The following is a 15851-nucleotide window of genomic DNA, read 5'->3' on the forward strand; positions in this document are numbered from 1 at the left end:
GATGAGTGGATAATGAAAATGTGGTTCATATATATGATGGAGTTTTACTCAGCAGTAAAGAAAGATGAATCATGAAATTTGCAGGTAAATGGATGGAACTAGAAACTGTTATACTTAGTGAAGTAACACAATCTCAGAAAAAAAAATCGACATATGTTCTCCCTCATATGTGGATCCTAGGATCAGACTCTGATAAATAAGTATGCAAACAGACATAACTGCAGGAACCAGGACAAGGGTAAGGAAACACTTAATACTTTTACAATCAGAAAATAATACTGTACTTTCCCAAGAGGACTTTTCTTCTTTAGTAATGTCTAAGGCTTAATTTACACTTTTTGTAGAACAAGTAGAGTAGTTTTAATATGTTTCTCTGTTAAGGCATTAATTTTAGCTATTAAATCTGAACAAAATGAAAATTTCAAAATGAGAAATTTTTCATTTTTAGGATTGTTCTCTAAATTGATAATAATACAAGTTCCAAATCATCAAAAGTATTAATGATTATAATATAATCTTGTGCCATGTAAAAACACTTCAACCAAGGCCAGGCATGGTGGCACATGCCTTTAATCCCAGCACTCGGGATGCACAGTCAGGTGGATCTCTGAGTTCAAGGCCAGCCCTGTCTGCATAGTGAATTCCAGGCCAGCTGGGGCTACAGGGAGACCCCGTCTCAAAAAAACCAAAAAGAAAATACTTGAGCCAATGATGGACTACATCTAGAGTGGCATTCCCTAAAAGTGTATCTATCACCTAGTGATGACGAAGTCATAGTCATTTATGTAGGTATGGTCTGTTATGGTCACACAGTGGTGAAATTTTCCTAATAGTACACTTACCAAAAATTATTCCTATCATTAAACATGCATGACTACTGTCTTTATGTAAGTTCTAGTTTTACTCTATGTGTTAGTTACTTTCCTGTTGCTGTGATAAAACACCACAATCAAGGCAACTTACGGAAGAGAAAGTTTATTTTACTTACTGGGCCCAGAGGTCCAACATGATGGGAGTCATGGGGGTAGGAGGCAACCAGAGCAAAAAGCGGAGAGCTCACATTTTCAAGTAGGCCAAGGAAGCAAAGAGAACAAAATTGGAAATGGGGAAGACTAAAACCCACCCCCTAGTGCTGTGCTTTCTACATTAAGTCCAGACCACCTAAACCTTCCAAACCAGATTTACCAATAAAGTATTTAAACACTTGGAACCTATGTTGGGACTTTGTTATTCAAACTACCGCACTGTAACTTTATAAGAACTTGTTTATAAAAGGATATGACCCATTTATACTATGTAATAAATAGCTTGCTAGTAATTTAACAAATTATCAAATATTTTCATTCAATAGGAAAAAAATTTGGCTTTGGAACTCTGGCAGACTGCTTCTCAGGAATTAGAAAAGGTGCAGAAACTTTACCAGGAACATATGACTGAGGCCCAGATTCATGTATTTGAAAATCAAAGACAAAAGGTAATGTTTGATTTCATAATTTTTTATTGTATCCTGATAAAAATGTTTTGGAGAGAAATTTCTGCCTCCGGTGTTTTTAATGTTAATCATAAATAGATCTCAGAATCTCTTAAACAGATAAGTAATTTAAAAACCTCCTCAGTGCATATTGTGTATTAGAAGTGAAAGCTGTATTTAGTTTTGTGAAGGGATTTGTTTTTTTTAATTATTTATTTAATAACCACATAATTAGAAGAAGCATTTCATTACAACAGCATTGACATATTCAATAACAATTTCCAGAGCTAAGATGCTTCTCTTTCAAAATTGGCTGTAAATTTTTAGGTTTACAGTTGAATTAATACAGTTATACAATGTTGGACTCAGTATAAACCCTGTAAGACATAAAATTAAATGAGGTTTTAACCTTTAAAAAAGATCTCCATTTCATTATTAAAATATACAGTCTCATACAGAAAAATTCATTTTTAAGATGTTTGCACATGTGTTTCTAGTCTCTATATCTGGTTATTACTAGTCATAGTTGGTTACTTTCTGAGCTCCTTGGCATCTGAGCATGGATATAAAGTCATCAGGTAGATTTGAATGGTAATGTTTTCCACATCTACTAGTTATGAAGGAGCAAATTTTTATGTTTTGAAGAATTTTATTTTATTATTTATACACCCACTTCCCAGGTAGCACCCTCCCATAGCTTAGAAGAAGCATTTATAAGTTGGCGTCTAGAATTTTATTTGCTTAATTTCCTACCTTTTTTGAAACAGAACTGTTCATTGAGTTATGGGGAATGATGAAACTTGCTCAAATACAGTGACAACACTGTTAAATAATAGTGTTCACACAACTAAATGTGACCTATTACTAAAATAGATGTCCAGTTTGTCCACTGTAAGTAGATTTTTATCATAACAAGAGGTCTTATTAGTCATCAAAGACTTTCTATCCAAAGCAAGAGTCTTTTCACATTATTTCAAGGGGAGGATCTAGCTTTTGCTTTAAAACTTTATTAACAAGAGCTGCTTCATAAAGACCATGTATCCCACTGAGAAATCTGCCTTTATTACTTTTCTGTTGGTTCTTTTACTGGTAAGTATATTTGAATACTATGGACAAATTACAATTCTGACTAGTTTTCTGTGTATCTTGACATTTATCGGACATATAAACAACCCATTCCAAATTTTTTTAGTACAAATAATGTTTAATATTGCCATAAGACCTAATGAAATGATTCTAAACTTGGAATGCATGAGAACTTTTTAAAACAGTTGTGCACTAGCCATAGTAACTCCTTTGCATAGTTGATTTTGTTGGTTTTAGATAGTTTTGAATTTGGTTTTCCAGTTTCAGGCATGGACTTTTTAAACATTTTAAATTCCTAATCACTTAATAAAACTTAAAAATATATATTTCATTATTTTTATGTGTATGAGTATTATGCACGTATATAAGTGCACTGATGTGTGCAATGCCCACCAAGGCCAGAACAGGGCATTAGATCTCTCAGAACTGGAGTTACAGACAGGTATTAGCTGCTGTATGGGTGCTGGGAACCTAAACCAGGTCCTCTGCAAGAGCAGCCAGTGCCCTTAACCCCTGAGCCATCTCCCCAACTCCAATTAACAAATTTTTGATAATGCATGTCTTTGAAATAGTATTTACTCATGGATCTGTTTGTGCAAATAGTGGTTTTACATGAAGCACACATCATTGGGATCAGTATTGTCTCCTTGTTTAATTTTTAATCATCAAAACCTTATTTTTTTAAGTATTTCACATAGTAGAAGAAATAATACTGCTGTCATCTAAATTTAGGCATATGATTTAGACTTGATTTTAGATTTATTGGAAATACAAACAAAGCATTCATTTATTCACCTTTCACATTAGGATCAGCTGAACAATTTTTAACAACTGAACAAGAAACTTCATGTTACTAATGAGAACATAGAAATGGTAAGTGAGGAGACGCCTCAGCGGTTAAGAGCACTGACTGCTCTTGCAGAGGACCTGGGTTTGATTCCCAGCACCCACATGGTGGCTATGAACCATCCTTAACTCCAGTTCCAGGGGAATCCAAAACCCTCTTCTGACCTCCGTGGCATTGCACCACATGGGTGCACTCACATACATGCAGGCAATACATTCATACACACAAAATAAAAATAATATATTTTTTAAAAAAAAGAAATGGTAAGTGAAAATATCTTTATTATAATTAATTTCTGTAAACCAGAAGTTTTCACTATCTTTATTTATGCTAATCCACATCAAGAAAATAATGAAACATGTTATATGAATTAACATAGGTATACAGTATATATACAATACTCTTCTCTCTGTTTCTTACAATCTAGTAAGAGAACATAGTTCACTACCTTTTGGAAATCTAATCAACAAATATTTGAATTATATTCTGATCTGAAAATCCTCTTGGGACTTTTTGGCAAGGTCTCCTAAGAGTAATCTAGACCTTCCGTTCCTGAAGAGCATAACTCTTTGTTAAATGAATGAATGTTTGTTTTGAAAAGTTAAACTAATGTCCTTCTGTAAATTAACCATCAGCATTAAATTTGATGTCTGTAAATTTCCTCATATTTTACTAAGGCAAGCTATTTTCCTTTTATTTTACTTCCTTAGAATTTTATATTTACTCATTGTTGAGTAATAATAGAATTATGATGCTTTGGGTAATCCCTCCTTTTCCTCTTCATTTTTCTCTAGTTATTCTACTAATTCTTGCTATTACTCTAGAAATGTCTTTGTTTAAGAGCAGAGTTGTGTCATCAAAAGTAAGTCATAGAATTTTATTATACTATGCTTTTTTATCCTTTAAACAAATGTCTTCTATGGTAACATTTGGAATTTCTTTATTTGCTCTTATTTGTATTTGATCTTGTATTTTAGATAGAGTATTAAATTGTAGCCTAGGCTAGCCTGGATTTAGTCCATGCTGATTTCAAACTCTTGGCCATCCTCCTGTCTTTCGCTTTCCTAGTGCTAGGATTGTAGGCATGAGTTACCACACCTGGCTGACCTTTGGAATGTCTTATCACAGTTTTTTTCAATATGCTTCTTGGGAATTTAAAAATTCTTATAAAATGCTTCAGGACAAAAAGGATTACTGAGTTCCATAAGAAAAACTTTCTTTTTTTTTCTGGTCTTTTTGAAACAGGGTCTCCCTGTAGCCCCAGCTGTCCTGGAACTCACTATGTGCACCAGGCTGGCCTTGAACTCACAGAGATCCGCCCGCCTTTGCCTCCCAAGTGCTGGAAATAAAGGCATGCGCCACCACACCCAGGCGAGAATTTCTTAAAATAAAACTAAATTAGAGTAAGATTCCTGTCTGTGAAATAACCATTGCATTAATCTGTAAAACTTAATACTTCCTGCCCAACTATCAAGTCATTCAGTGTTCTGTGTGCATGCGCGTGCACATGTGTGTGTGCGTGCGTGAGTGTGCATATGTATCACCCTGTCTTGGTGACACCCGGTAATCTTTTCACACCACCCACAATGGACTCTGACAGCCTGCCTCTGCCTCCCGAGTGCTGGGATTAAAGGTGTGTGATACCACCACGCCTGGGAAGAAAGGCATTTTAATTGTGTATTTCTACATGGAACAAATACTTTAGCATAATGTCATAGTTATTCATCATTTCTCTCATATTATCTCCCAGAACTATAGGAATTATATAATCTTTTGGTATCTTTTACCATAGATACTTTATTTTATGAACAACCCCAAATGTTTTTAATGAAGGTCATGGGAAAAAGACATTTGAGTATTCACAAGGACTATATTACAATCCAAGGCAGGCTGCACATGGTGGCACATACCTTTAATCTTAACACTGGAGAGGCAGAGGCAGGCAGATCTCTGAGTTCAAGGCCAGCTTGATCTACATAGTGAGTTCCAGGGCAGCCGGGACTAAACAGTGATACCTGTCCTAGCAGAAAAATTCATAGTGTCAGACTAAACTCAGCAAGGGAACGAGCTAAGATTAAATGATCTTCTCCATTGCAAAGAACATTCAAAGTTGGTAAAGACTTTTGTGTGTCTTATATATAGATTCTATCATCTGCAAAAAAGGATATTGTGAACTCTTCCTTTCTTACTTGTACCTCTTTTATTTGCTTTTCTTATCTTTTTGTTCTAGCTAAGGCTTCTGATTCTATACTGAATAAGAGTAAAGAAAGTAGACCCCCTTGCCTTGTTCCTAATGCTTTGAGTTTTTCCTCATTTACTGTACTGTTGATTATGTCTTCATTATATATAGCCTTTATTAGTGAAATATGTCACTTCTAGCCTCAGTTTCTTCGAGGCTTTTATCATGAAGGGATATTAGATTTTCTCAAAAGCTATTTCTGTATCTATTGATATAATCATGTGCTTCTGTGAACTAGAAATGGAGTATTGTAATAGTAGTAGGAAATGTCAGTACCTCACTCTGTATCAATAGTTAGATAATCTAGATGGAAAAAAATAACACAGATTTTAGCATGAAATTGTACCATTGTTCAAGTGAACTTAATGGACATCTACAAAACTAATCTTGGGGAAAATGACAATATTGCTGAAAGTGATCTATATGTTCGGTGCTTTTTTTTTTTTCCTAAAAATTCCATTAACATTCACAGAAGTAGAAAAAATTTCCTAAAGTTATCGTAATTGCACAAAAGTCCAAGTAGCCATAGCAATCCTAAACTAAAGAGGAATTCTGGGGGTATTACAATACCTTACCTAAACTATGCTACAAGTAACATAAAATCTAGACCCAAAACAGACATACAGACCAATGGAACAGAATAGAAAACTTAGAAAAGGACCGGATTACTACAGCCATTTGATTCTCAACAAAGGTGTCAAAAACATTCATTGAAGAAAAGTCGGCCTCTCTAATGGTGCTAGGTATCTATATGTGGAGACTGAAATTAGAGCTCTACATTTACAAAAATCAACTCAAATTGGATGTAAAAACCTTAAAATAAGTCCTAAAACTTTGAAAGTACGACAAGGAAAAAATAGAGGAAACACTATAAGATGTAGATACAGACAATGGGTTTCTGAATAGGACTTAAGTGGTCCAGGAAATAATAGCAAAAATAGAGAAATGGGATCACATCAGTTATAAAATAGTCTACACAGAAAAAGCCTACAAAATGGAGAAAATACCAGATACTTGTTTGATAGGGGATTACTATCAAAATAAATAACTCAAAAAAGTAATCCAATAAATAAAAAGGCAAATAAACTGAACAGATATTTTTCAGAAGTAGCACAACTGGTCAATAAATACATGAAAAAATATTAGATGTCTTTTACAAGTCAGTACTGCAAATTGTTGGACATAGTGAACACCTGTTATCTCAGCATTTCAAAGGTTCAGGGAGAAGAATCACAAGTTTGAACTAAACCTGTGCTACAAAACATGTTTCAAGCTGATCTGGGCTAGATACTGTCTCAGAAGAAAGACAATCAAAACTTACACTGAGATTCTGTCTCACCCCAGTTAGAATGGTTTCATCTAGAAAAGAAAATCAACAACAGAAAAAGATACATATTGGCAAGGCTGCGTGCAGAAAGGAACCCTTATGTACTGCTAATAGGAATGTTTATTAATCCAGCTACAATTGAATGCTTGGAAACATAAAAATTAAAAATAAAATGACCTGTGATTCAACTATAACACTTCTGGGTATATAACTAAAGCATGAATATCAACTTTTTAGATAAAATTTCCATTTTTCTCACAGCATTGTTCATAATATCCAGTTATAGGTTCAGCTAAGATGCCTCTTGACTGACAAATGGATAAAGAAAATGCATATGTGTGTGTGTGTGTATACACTCATGTACACATATATCCACTGATGCGTATTCAACCATAAAGAATGAAATATTTTATTGTCAAGAAAATAAATGGGAACTAAAAGACAGCATACTTAGTTTTAAAAAAGCCTCAAAAACAGATATTGCATGTTTTTTCTCATGAGGAATTTAGTGGGGAAAGCAGATGTGAAATTAAAGTGGGGCTACTAGACGATGTGAAAGAGCAAAAGAAAGGGAGAATGGAAAATGTATTATATTTGAGAAGGAAGCATGGAAATTTACGTCATGCTAATTAGTAGAGGTGATAAACATTACCATTGAAATCTGCCGATGAGTTTATAAACATACACAGGCGCCAAGGATCCAAGTGCAACCGATTATGACTAGTAATAATCAGATACATACAGATTAGAGATGCAAGTGCGACATCTCAGTGTTAGTAGCAAAAACAATGAGTCTGTCTGCAAGGAATAATAAATTATAAAATGAAATGGAGATATTTTTTAAAGGTTAAAAACTCATCCAATTTTATGTCTTACAGGGCTTATACTGAGTTCAATAATACATAACTATATTAATTCAACTGTGAACCTAGAAACTTGCACCCACTTGTGAAAGAGATGTACTGTTGCTCTGGAGTGTGTTACTGAATATGTTAAAGCTGTAGTGAAAGGCTTCTAATCATGTAGCTATTAAAAATTTAAAGTATAACAATCAAAAAAGTAATAATTCTTCAAAGCATAAAAATTTGCTCCTTGATAATGAGTAGATGTGAAAAACATTCATTATCGTTAAAATCTACCTGATGACTTTATATCCATGCTTAGATGCCAAGGAGCTCAGAAAGTAACCGACTGTGACTAGTAATAAATCTGATATAGAGAGATTAGAAAAGCATGTGCAAACATCTTAATGTCAGTTGCATTAAAAATGAAGTTTTCTGCATGAAACTCTTTTAATAATGAAATGGAGATCTTTTTTAAAAGTTAAAACCTCATTTAATTTTATGTCAGGATTTATACTGAGTATAATATTATATAACTGTAATAATTCAACTGTAAACCTAAAAATGTACAGCCAATTTTGTAAGAGATGCAGCCTAGCTCAGAAAATTGTTATTGAATATGTCAATGCTGATGTAATGAAATGTTTCTTCTAAGTATGTGGTTATTAAATATTTTTTTAATTAAAAAAATTTAAAAATCAAACAAAATACATACACAAAAAAGAAAGAAAATAAGCTGAGCCAAGGAGTGCTCTTCTAATCCCTGTACTCTTAAAAGTACAGAAGGATAGAACATTTGAGACCAGCTTGGGCTATATAGCAAGATACTGTCTTACGATTTTTTAATTAACTCTAAAATAAAATAAATTGGGCTAAAAAGATGGCTTACCTGGTAAAGGCATGTGCCACCAAGACTGATGACCTGATTTCAATCCTTGGATGCCCATAGTGGAGGGAGAAAACTGATGCCCAAAAGTAGTCTTTTTACATCCACATGCTGTGGCATATACCACCCCCCTCAGCTAATAGATAATTTTTGTATATTTTTATTGAATTTTTGTGCATTTCATCCAAGAAATCTTAATCATATTTAGACTCCCTTGCCCATCCACATACTTCATACCCCACCCAAAAGATTTCATGCTAAGATTGGGGCCTGCTGCCCATTTCCCCAGTTTTATGCTGGATTTTTGTCTGAGTCTACATGGAATTTGTGAATGCTGTCACCATTGCTGCAAGTTCATATGAGCAAGTTCCCAGAGGCTTGACTCTGTTTTCTTATGTTCATGCACAAACCCTGGCTCCTTCCGCCCCATTTCTGCAATGGTCCCTGGTGGGTGAGGTTTAATATAGGAGTCTTATCCAGAGACACAAACTCTGCAGTCTTATTCTCTAAAACTTAGCCAGTTATGACCTTTGTTCACCACCCTCTGTTGCATGAGGAAGCTTCACTGGCGAGAGTTAAGGAATGTATTAGTAGTCTCTCTACCTCCTGTTCCACTATGTTCCATGAGCCTTAGGTGTAGAGGTTCCACTGTAGGTGCGTCACTTTGGGCTAGGCATTTCTCAGACACATAGTCTCAGTGTGTGACCAGTTTTGGAACTCTGTAGTAGCCTCCATCCATTGCTAAAAGAAGCCTTTTTGATGAGAGGTGAGTGGTATACTTGTCTGTAAATATAAGGATCCATATTGAGCATACAGAAAGAAATTTCATTTGTGTAGCGATATGACTGAGGTGGGGTTTTCTCTAGGATATATGACCTCTTCAGCCATGTGTATTGGCTGTGTTTACAGTGCCACACATGAGTTCCCTCCCATTGAGTGGGCTTTAAGTTCAGTCAGACAGCTATTGATTACCTAAAAGTGCCACTACTAGACTGCTTTAATTTGTTGTGCCAGTCATTGTTGTGGTTGTTAGGCTTTAAAGTTGGGGTTGGACCGTTAACTGATTTTTCTTTCTTCCTTAGCAGCTTACATAGTATCCTCTCAAACTGTGAGAGCTTATCTTCAGAGAGGAGGCTTCAGATCAGTTCCAGCTCCATTCCACCAAGTCTTATGTCCAAAGTATGCCCTCTCTTCAGCAATAGAGTCTGACCTTTGAGTTCTGGGAGATAATCAAGGACTGTGGCAATAGCTTATGTTATTTTGGGAGTCTCTTGAACTATCCTGACCAACAAGTCAAAGGGGGGGGGGGTTCTGTCTGGCACTGTGTTTCTTGTTATATAGCTTTCAGCTATACACATGCACTCATGTTCACATATTGTATATTTTTCAGTAGTTTTTTGATCTAATACATTTCCCTCTGGTTTTTCTTATCACCTAAACCTTTTTTTTTCAGTCTCTCCTCTCCCTGTCTTGCCCCCCTCTTTCCTCCCCCATTTTCCCCAATTCCCCCTTGATAATACCTGTCTCCCATTATTTCCCCCTTTCTCGAATTCTTTTTCCCCCTTTACCGCCATGGTTCATTGTGCATCTTTCCCTCCTCCCTTCCCAGTTGAATACCTGCATTTTCCCCATTTCACCGGTGGTAATATCCGTTTCCTCTTATCCCCCTCTCTCTGGCTCTTCTTTCCCTTTACCGCCATAAATCCTTTCCATTTCCCTCACTCCTGCAGTTACATCATATAGGGATTTGGTGCTCAGATCCGTAAATGAGGGAGAACATACATTGCTTACTTTTCTGGGTCTGTGTTCACTTCACTTAGTTTGACAGTTTCTAATTCATCCATTTACCTGCAAATTTCAGGATTTCATCTTTCCTTACCACTGAGTAGAACTCCATGTATAAATGACATTTTCATTGTTCATTCATCAGTTAAGGGACATTTGGGTTGTTTCAATTTCTTAGCTATTATGTAAAGGTCAGCAAAAAAAAATGCACAAGTATTTCTACAATAGGATGAGTCCTTTGAGTATATGCCAAGGAGTGGTATAACCAGATCATTTAGTAGATTCTTTTTTTTTTTTTAAGAGTTCTCCACACTGCTTTTCATCGTTGTTGCACGAGTTTATATTCCCACCAGCAGTGAATGAGCGTTACCTTTTCTCCACATCCTCACCAGCATTTGGTGTCTTTTGTTCTCTTGATCTTAGCCAGTCTGACTGGGGTAAGATGAAGTCTTGAAGTGGTTTTGATTTGCATTTCTCTAATTGCTAAAGATGTGGAGCACTTTTTAAGGTGTTTCTCAGCCATTTTTATTTCTTTATTTGAGAACTTTCCGTTCAGGTCTATAGCCGCCCATCATTTTACTGGGTTTATTTTTTTCTTTGATTTTGGAGTTCTTTGTATATTCTGGATATTAATCCTATATCAGATGTGTAGCCTGTGGAGCTTTTCTTCCACTCAATAGGTGTTCTCTTCACTTCTTTGGTTGTTTCTTTCGCTGAACAGAAACTTTTTAGTTTAATGGAGTCCCACTTGTTTATTGTTGATGTTAATGCCTGAGTAGCTGTTGTACCTATATCTTGTAGGGTATTCCCTTTGTTTTCTTCTAAGAGTTTCAGAGTTTCAGATTTCATATTGAGGCCTTTGATTCATTTGGAGTTGACTTTTGTGCAGAGTGAAAAGATAAGCGCCTAATTTCATTCTTCTACAGGTGGAGATCCAGTTTTGCCAGTACCGTTTGTTGAACATGGTGTCCTTTCTCCAGTGTTTCTTGGAACTTTTCTTAAATATCAGGTGGCTGAAATTGCATGCAATCATGTTTGGGTCTTCTGTTGTGCTCCATTGATCTACATGTCTGTTTTTGTGCCAGGATCATGCTGGTTTTATAACTATAGCTCTGTAATATAGTTTGTCATCTGGTATGGTGATTCCCCCCACCCTTCAGCATTGCTGTTTTTGCTCAAGATTTCTTTGGCTATCCAGGACCTGTTGTGATTCCATATGAATTTTAGGATGGTTTTTCTTCTAGCTCTGTGATGAATATCATGAGGACTTTGATCGGCATTACATTGAATCTATAGATTGCTGTTGGTAGGATGGTAATTTTCACAATATTAATTCTACCAATCCATGAACATAGGAGGTCTTTCCATTTCCTAGGGTCTCTCTCAATCTCTTTTTCAAAGACTTAAAACTTTCATTGTAGAGATGTTCAGTGTCTTTGGTTTGGTTTATTCCTAGATATTTTATTTTTTGAGGCTATTGTGATTGGGAGGGTTTCCATGAATGCTTTCTCAGATTGCATGTTATTGGTATATAGAAAGGCTACCAATTTTTGTAATCAAATAATTTAAAATTTTCGATATAAGCTAAAATAAAACAGACCAGGCAAGTTAGCTCTGGTGCTGAAACTTACTTCTAATGAACTCTGAAGCCAGTGTAGAACACAGACGTTTTGCTGGTCTGCCCATGAAACTGGAATTTGCATTATTTCTACTCGCATTCCATCAGCAATGTTAGTCTTTTCTACAACAGGATAGTATATTAATTCTATAACCTGTAGTTTCCTACACAGGTAGATGAACAAAAGAACATTGACTAGAGATAGCCATAAAACATAGAAATGCAGGTTCTGGAAGTGGAGGCGAAGTAGAGATGAAGAAGGCAGGCCACAGCTACATTTTACCCTCAAAAATCACAATCATTATGAAGAATATTACCTCAGATGTTTTTTCTTTTTAACTTACTTTATTTCATCTTTTAAAATGCAATTCTTAAATGTTCTAATAGGTTTGTTTTGTTCTTTTGACAGACTAACCAACATTTTCTGAAAACAGTAACTGAACAAAATATGGAGATCGAGAAACTTCGAAAACATCTTAGGTATTTTCAGACATGAATTTTATTCTTTATTATTATTAATTATATCATTCAGGGGAACTTTCTTATAATGCCACAAATTTTCCCATGGGTTACTGTTTCTTTTTTGCTTTTATTAAGCTTCTTCAAGTAATATTTTGTATGTCTGATCATCTACCATGAGAAGAGAATGAATGCAAGTCAGTCAGGGTATAACTATAACTTGTGTGGAAAGATATATCTTTATGGTAAACCAGTGGTATAGCAGAAGAAGAATTCCCTCGGAAAACTGTTTTTACTGCATATCTTTGAATTCTGCCTGAGAGAAAAGGGGCTCGCTCCAAACCTGATTTTTCTTAGTAGATAATTATCAAAAAGTACTAGCAGGAGAAGGAAAGTGAGATTGGAAAAGAAAGAGAATGCACCTAGTACAGATACCCATTGCCTTATAACAAATAGGCGAACATCTTGATGAAACCATTGTCAACTATGATACATCTAGAAAGAAGTAGTTTTAAAAGCTTAATAGCCAGACTTGGTGGTGGTGCACAGTACTCAGGAGGCAGAGGTAGGCAGATCTCTGTGAGATCTAGGCCAGCCTAGTCTGTATAGTGACATAGCAAATTCCAGGCCATTTGGGCTACAGGGAGACCCTGTCTCAAAAAGAACCAACCAACCAAACAACAACAAAAACCTGTGTATATATACAGTTATCTAGTAGTTTAATAACTGTTCAATAGATTTCATAGGTACGTGTCCAAGAAATATTTTTATTTCACTTCCCCTTAGTTCTAGTACTTAAAATTTAGAAGAGTAGTCACATAGGTTTTTATTCTATGAGACATTCATTTAAAAATATTGGTGCTGGAGAGATGGCTCAACAGTTAGAGCAGTGACTGTTCTTGCAGAGAACCCAGGTTCAATTCCCAGCACCCACATGCTGCCTAACGACTGTCTGTAACTCTAGCTCCGGGGGATCTGATGCCCTCTTCTGATGTCTGCGGGCATGGAACAACATGGGTACACCAACCTACATGCAGGCATAACATTCATACATGTAAAATAAAAAATAAAATATTTTTAAAATATATCATTTAAAAAAAGTTGTCACGAAAAACCAGGAGTTTAGAAGCTTCATCCCTGGAACCTGGGACAGTGACTAGACAATTATTATACAACTGTAGCCCAGATTCTATTATTTAGAAATAGCTGTTGTTAGTTTTTTAAATCTACAACTTGGGTTTAATATGGGTAACTACATATTTTATTAAAAACATAAAAACAAAGATGGAACTGATGAATGGTTAATGGAAATGTGGTACATTTACACAGTGGAGTTCTACTCAGCACTAAAGAAAGATGAAATAATGAAATTTGCAGGAAAATGGATGGATCTAGAAACTGTTATACTAAATGAAGTAACACAGACTCAGAAAAACAAAAAACATATGTTCTCCCTTATTTGTGGATCCTAGCACCAAATCCTTATACATGAGTTCATAGCCTGATATAACTGCAGAAACCAGGACTATGGACGGGAACTAGGAGGTAAAGGGAAAGAAGGAACCTGAGAGAGAGGAATAGTAGGAGAAAGGTGTTACTAAGGGAGAAATATGTAAAAAGACGAGGAATAATGGGGGGAAAAATTCTCCCTATACACAGTTTTTTGTTTTTTTTTAAGCCTTAAGCACAGAAGGAACCCTACGGGGATGGAAAAAAGCCCTACCAGATGTCATACGGTTGTTAAATGAAAATCCCAGAGCCAGAGGTGGGTTATCCCCCTATGAGCTGTTGGCCAGAGGAACTCTAGAGGTCCCCAAAACAATAAAGGCCATTGCCAATAATGTTGGTTGTACACCAGAAGTAGACAGTAAAACCCTATTGCTAAAGATACCACATGATATGAGTGCAGGAGAGGGAGAATTTAACTTACATATGAATATCTTGCTAATATTATTTTGCAATGCTGGAGATAATGGGGTTTTTTTTTATCTTTTAAATAGAAAAAATGTAGCTCTGGCTGACTTTAAGCTCAACGTATAGTTTAAGGATGACTTTGAACTCCTGGTCCTCTTAACTCTACCTTCTAAGTCCTGAGGTTAAATACTATCATTCTTAATGTTGCATAGCATGCAAATATAAAGTATGCTATATTTATTACTTGAGCTCTTATTTTCTGTTAACTATTATTCCTGTATCATTGTAGAATAAGCTTTTATTGATTTCCTGTCCACTAATATTAAAATTAGAACAGTATTAGAATAGTAAATTAGTGTTATTATTTATTCTTATTATGAAACTGTATTTTAATTATTAATATTTAGAAAGTTAAAACTTATCTGAGGGAGCTGGAAAGATACCTCAGAGGTTAAGGATACTGACTGTTCTTACAGAAGACCTGGGTTCAAAACCCAGCACCCACATGCAACTAACAACTGTCCATAACTCCAGTTCCGGGGATCCGACAGCCTCTTCTGTCTTCCGCAGGCATTGCACAACATGGGTGCACTTACATACATGCAGGCAATACACGCATACACATAAAATAAAAATAATAAATAAAATATTTTTTAAAACTTATCTGAGTTAAAATATTTAAAATAAAGATCATCTTGGTTGTATGTTTTGGTTTTTAATTCATTTATTTGTGTGCATATGTATGCATGTATATTTGTGTTTATGTGCTATAGCATGTGTGTGGAGGTCAGAAGAAAATTTGCAGACATCATTCTTTTTTCTCATTTCACCATGTGGGTTCCCAGGATCAAACTCGAGTCATCAGGCTTTCAAGTACCTTTACCTGCTGAGTCATCCTACTAATCCTTATTTTGTCTTTTGGAAGCAGGGTCTTGTTGTTTCATAGCTCAGCTGTAGCCTATGCTGACCTCAAAATTTCCTTCCTCCTGCCAAAAATCTTGAGTTCTGAAATTTTAGTCTTTATAGTAAAAATACTAAATTGTGAGAGCTTTGGTTTTAACTGTAGTTGAAATCAGAATTATTTTTAGTAGATTACTCTATCAGACTTAAATCTTTTTGTTTGTTTTCGTAACAGAGCCTCAAACTTATGATCTTGTGCCTCAGTCTCTGTGTGTGCTAGGAATACAGACAAGTACCTTCATGCTTCACAACTGATATTTTAAAAAAAGATCTAGCACTTTGTCTACAGTATCAATAGTAGAATACAGAGAGGTGAAAGTAGAATCAGGAAGACAAATGAGGAAACTTAAGCCAGGAAAAAGATCTTGTTGAGTATCGTTGGTGATAGTGGTGGTATATGGTGAGATGTGGTTAGAA

General features: G+C 35.5%; 1 protein-coding gene across 1 annotated transcript in view; it reads left to right on the forward strand.

The window, feature by feature from the left end:
- Positions 1–15851, forward strand: part of Sclt1 (sodium channel and clathrin linker 1) — a 222251-nt gene that overhangs the window by 15143 nt on the left and 191257 nt on the right. The window contains exons 2-3 of the mRNA XM_029562032.1: positions 1352–1474; positions 12511–12581. Coding sequence (XP_029417892.1) covers positions 1430–1474; positions 12511–12581 — 116 coding nt within the window. The 5' untranslated portion in view covers positions 1352–1429. The remainder of the gene's footprint in view (positions 1–1351; positions 1475–12510; positions 12582–15851) is intronic.

Source organism: Nannospalax galili, unplaced genomic scaffold (genome assembly GCF_000622305.1).
Source record: "Nannospalax galili isolate Female #2095 unplaced genomic scaffold, S.galili_v1.0 scaffold1631, whole genome shotgun sequence".
In the NCBI taxonomy this organism is placed as follows: domain Eukaryota; kingdom Metazoa; phylum Chordata; class Mammalia; order Rodentia; family Spalacidae; genus Nannospalax; species Nannospalax galili.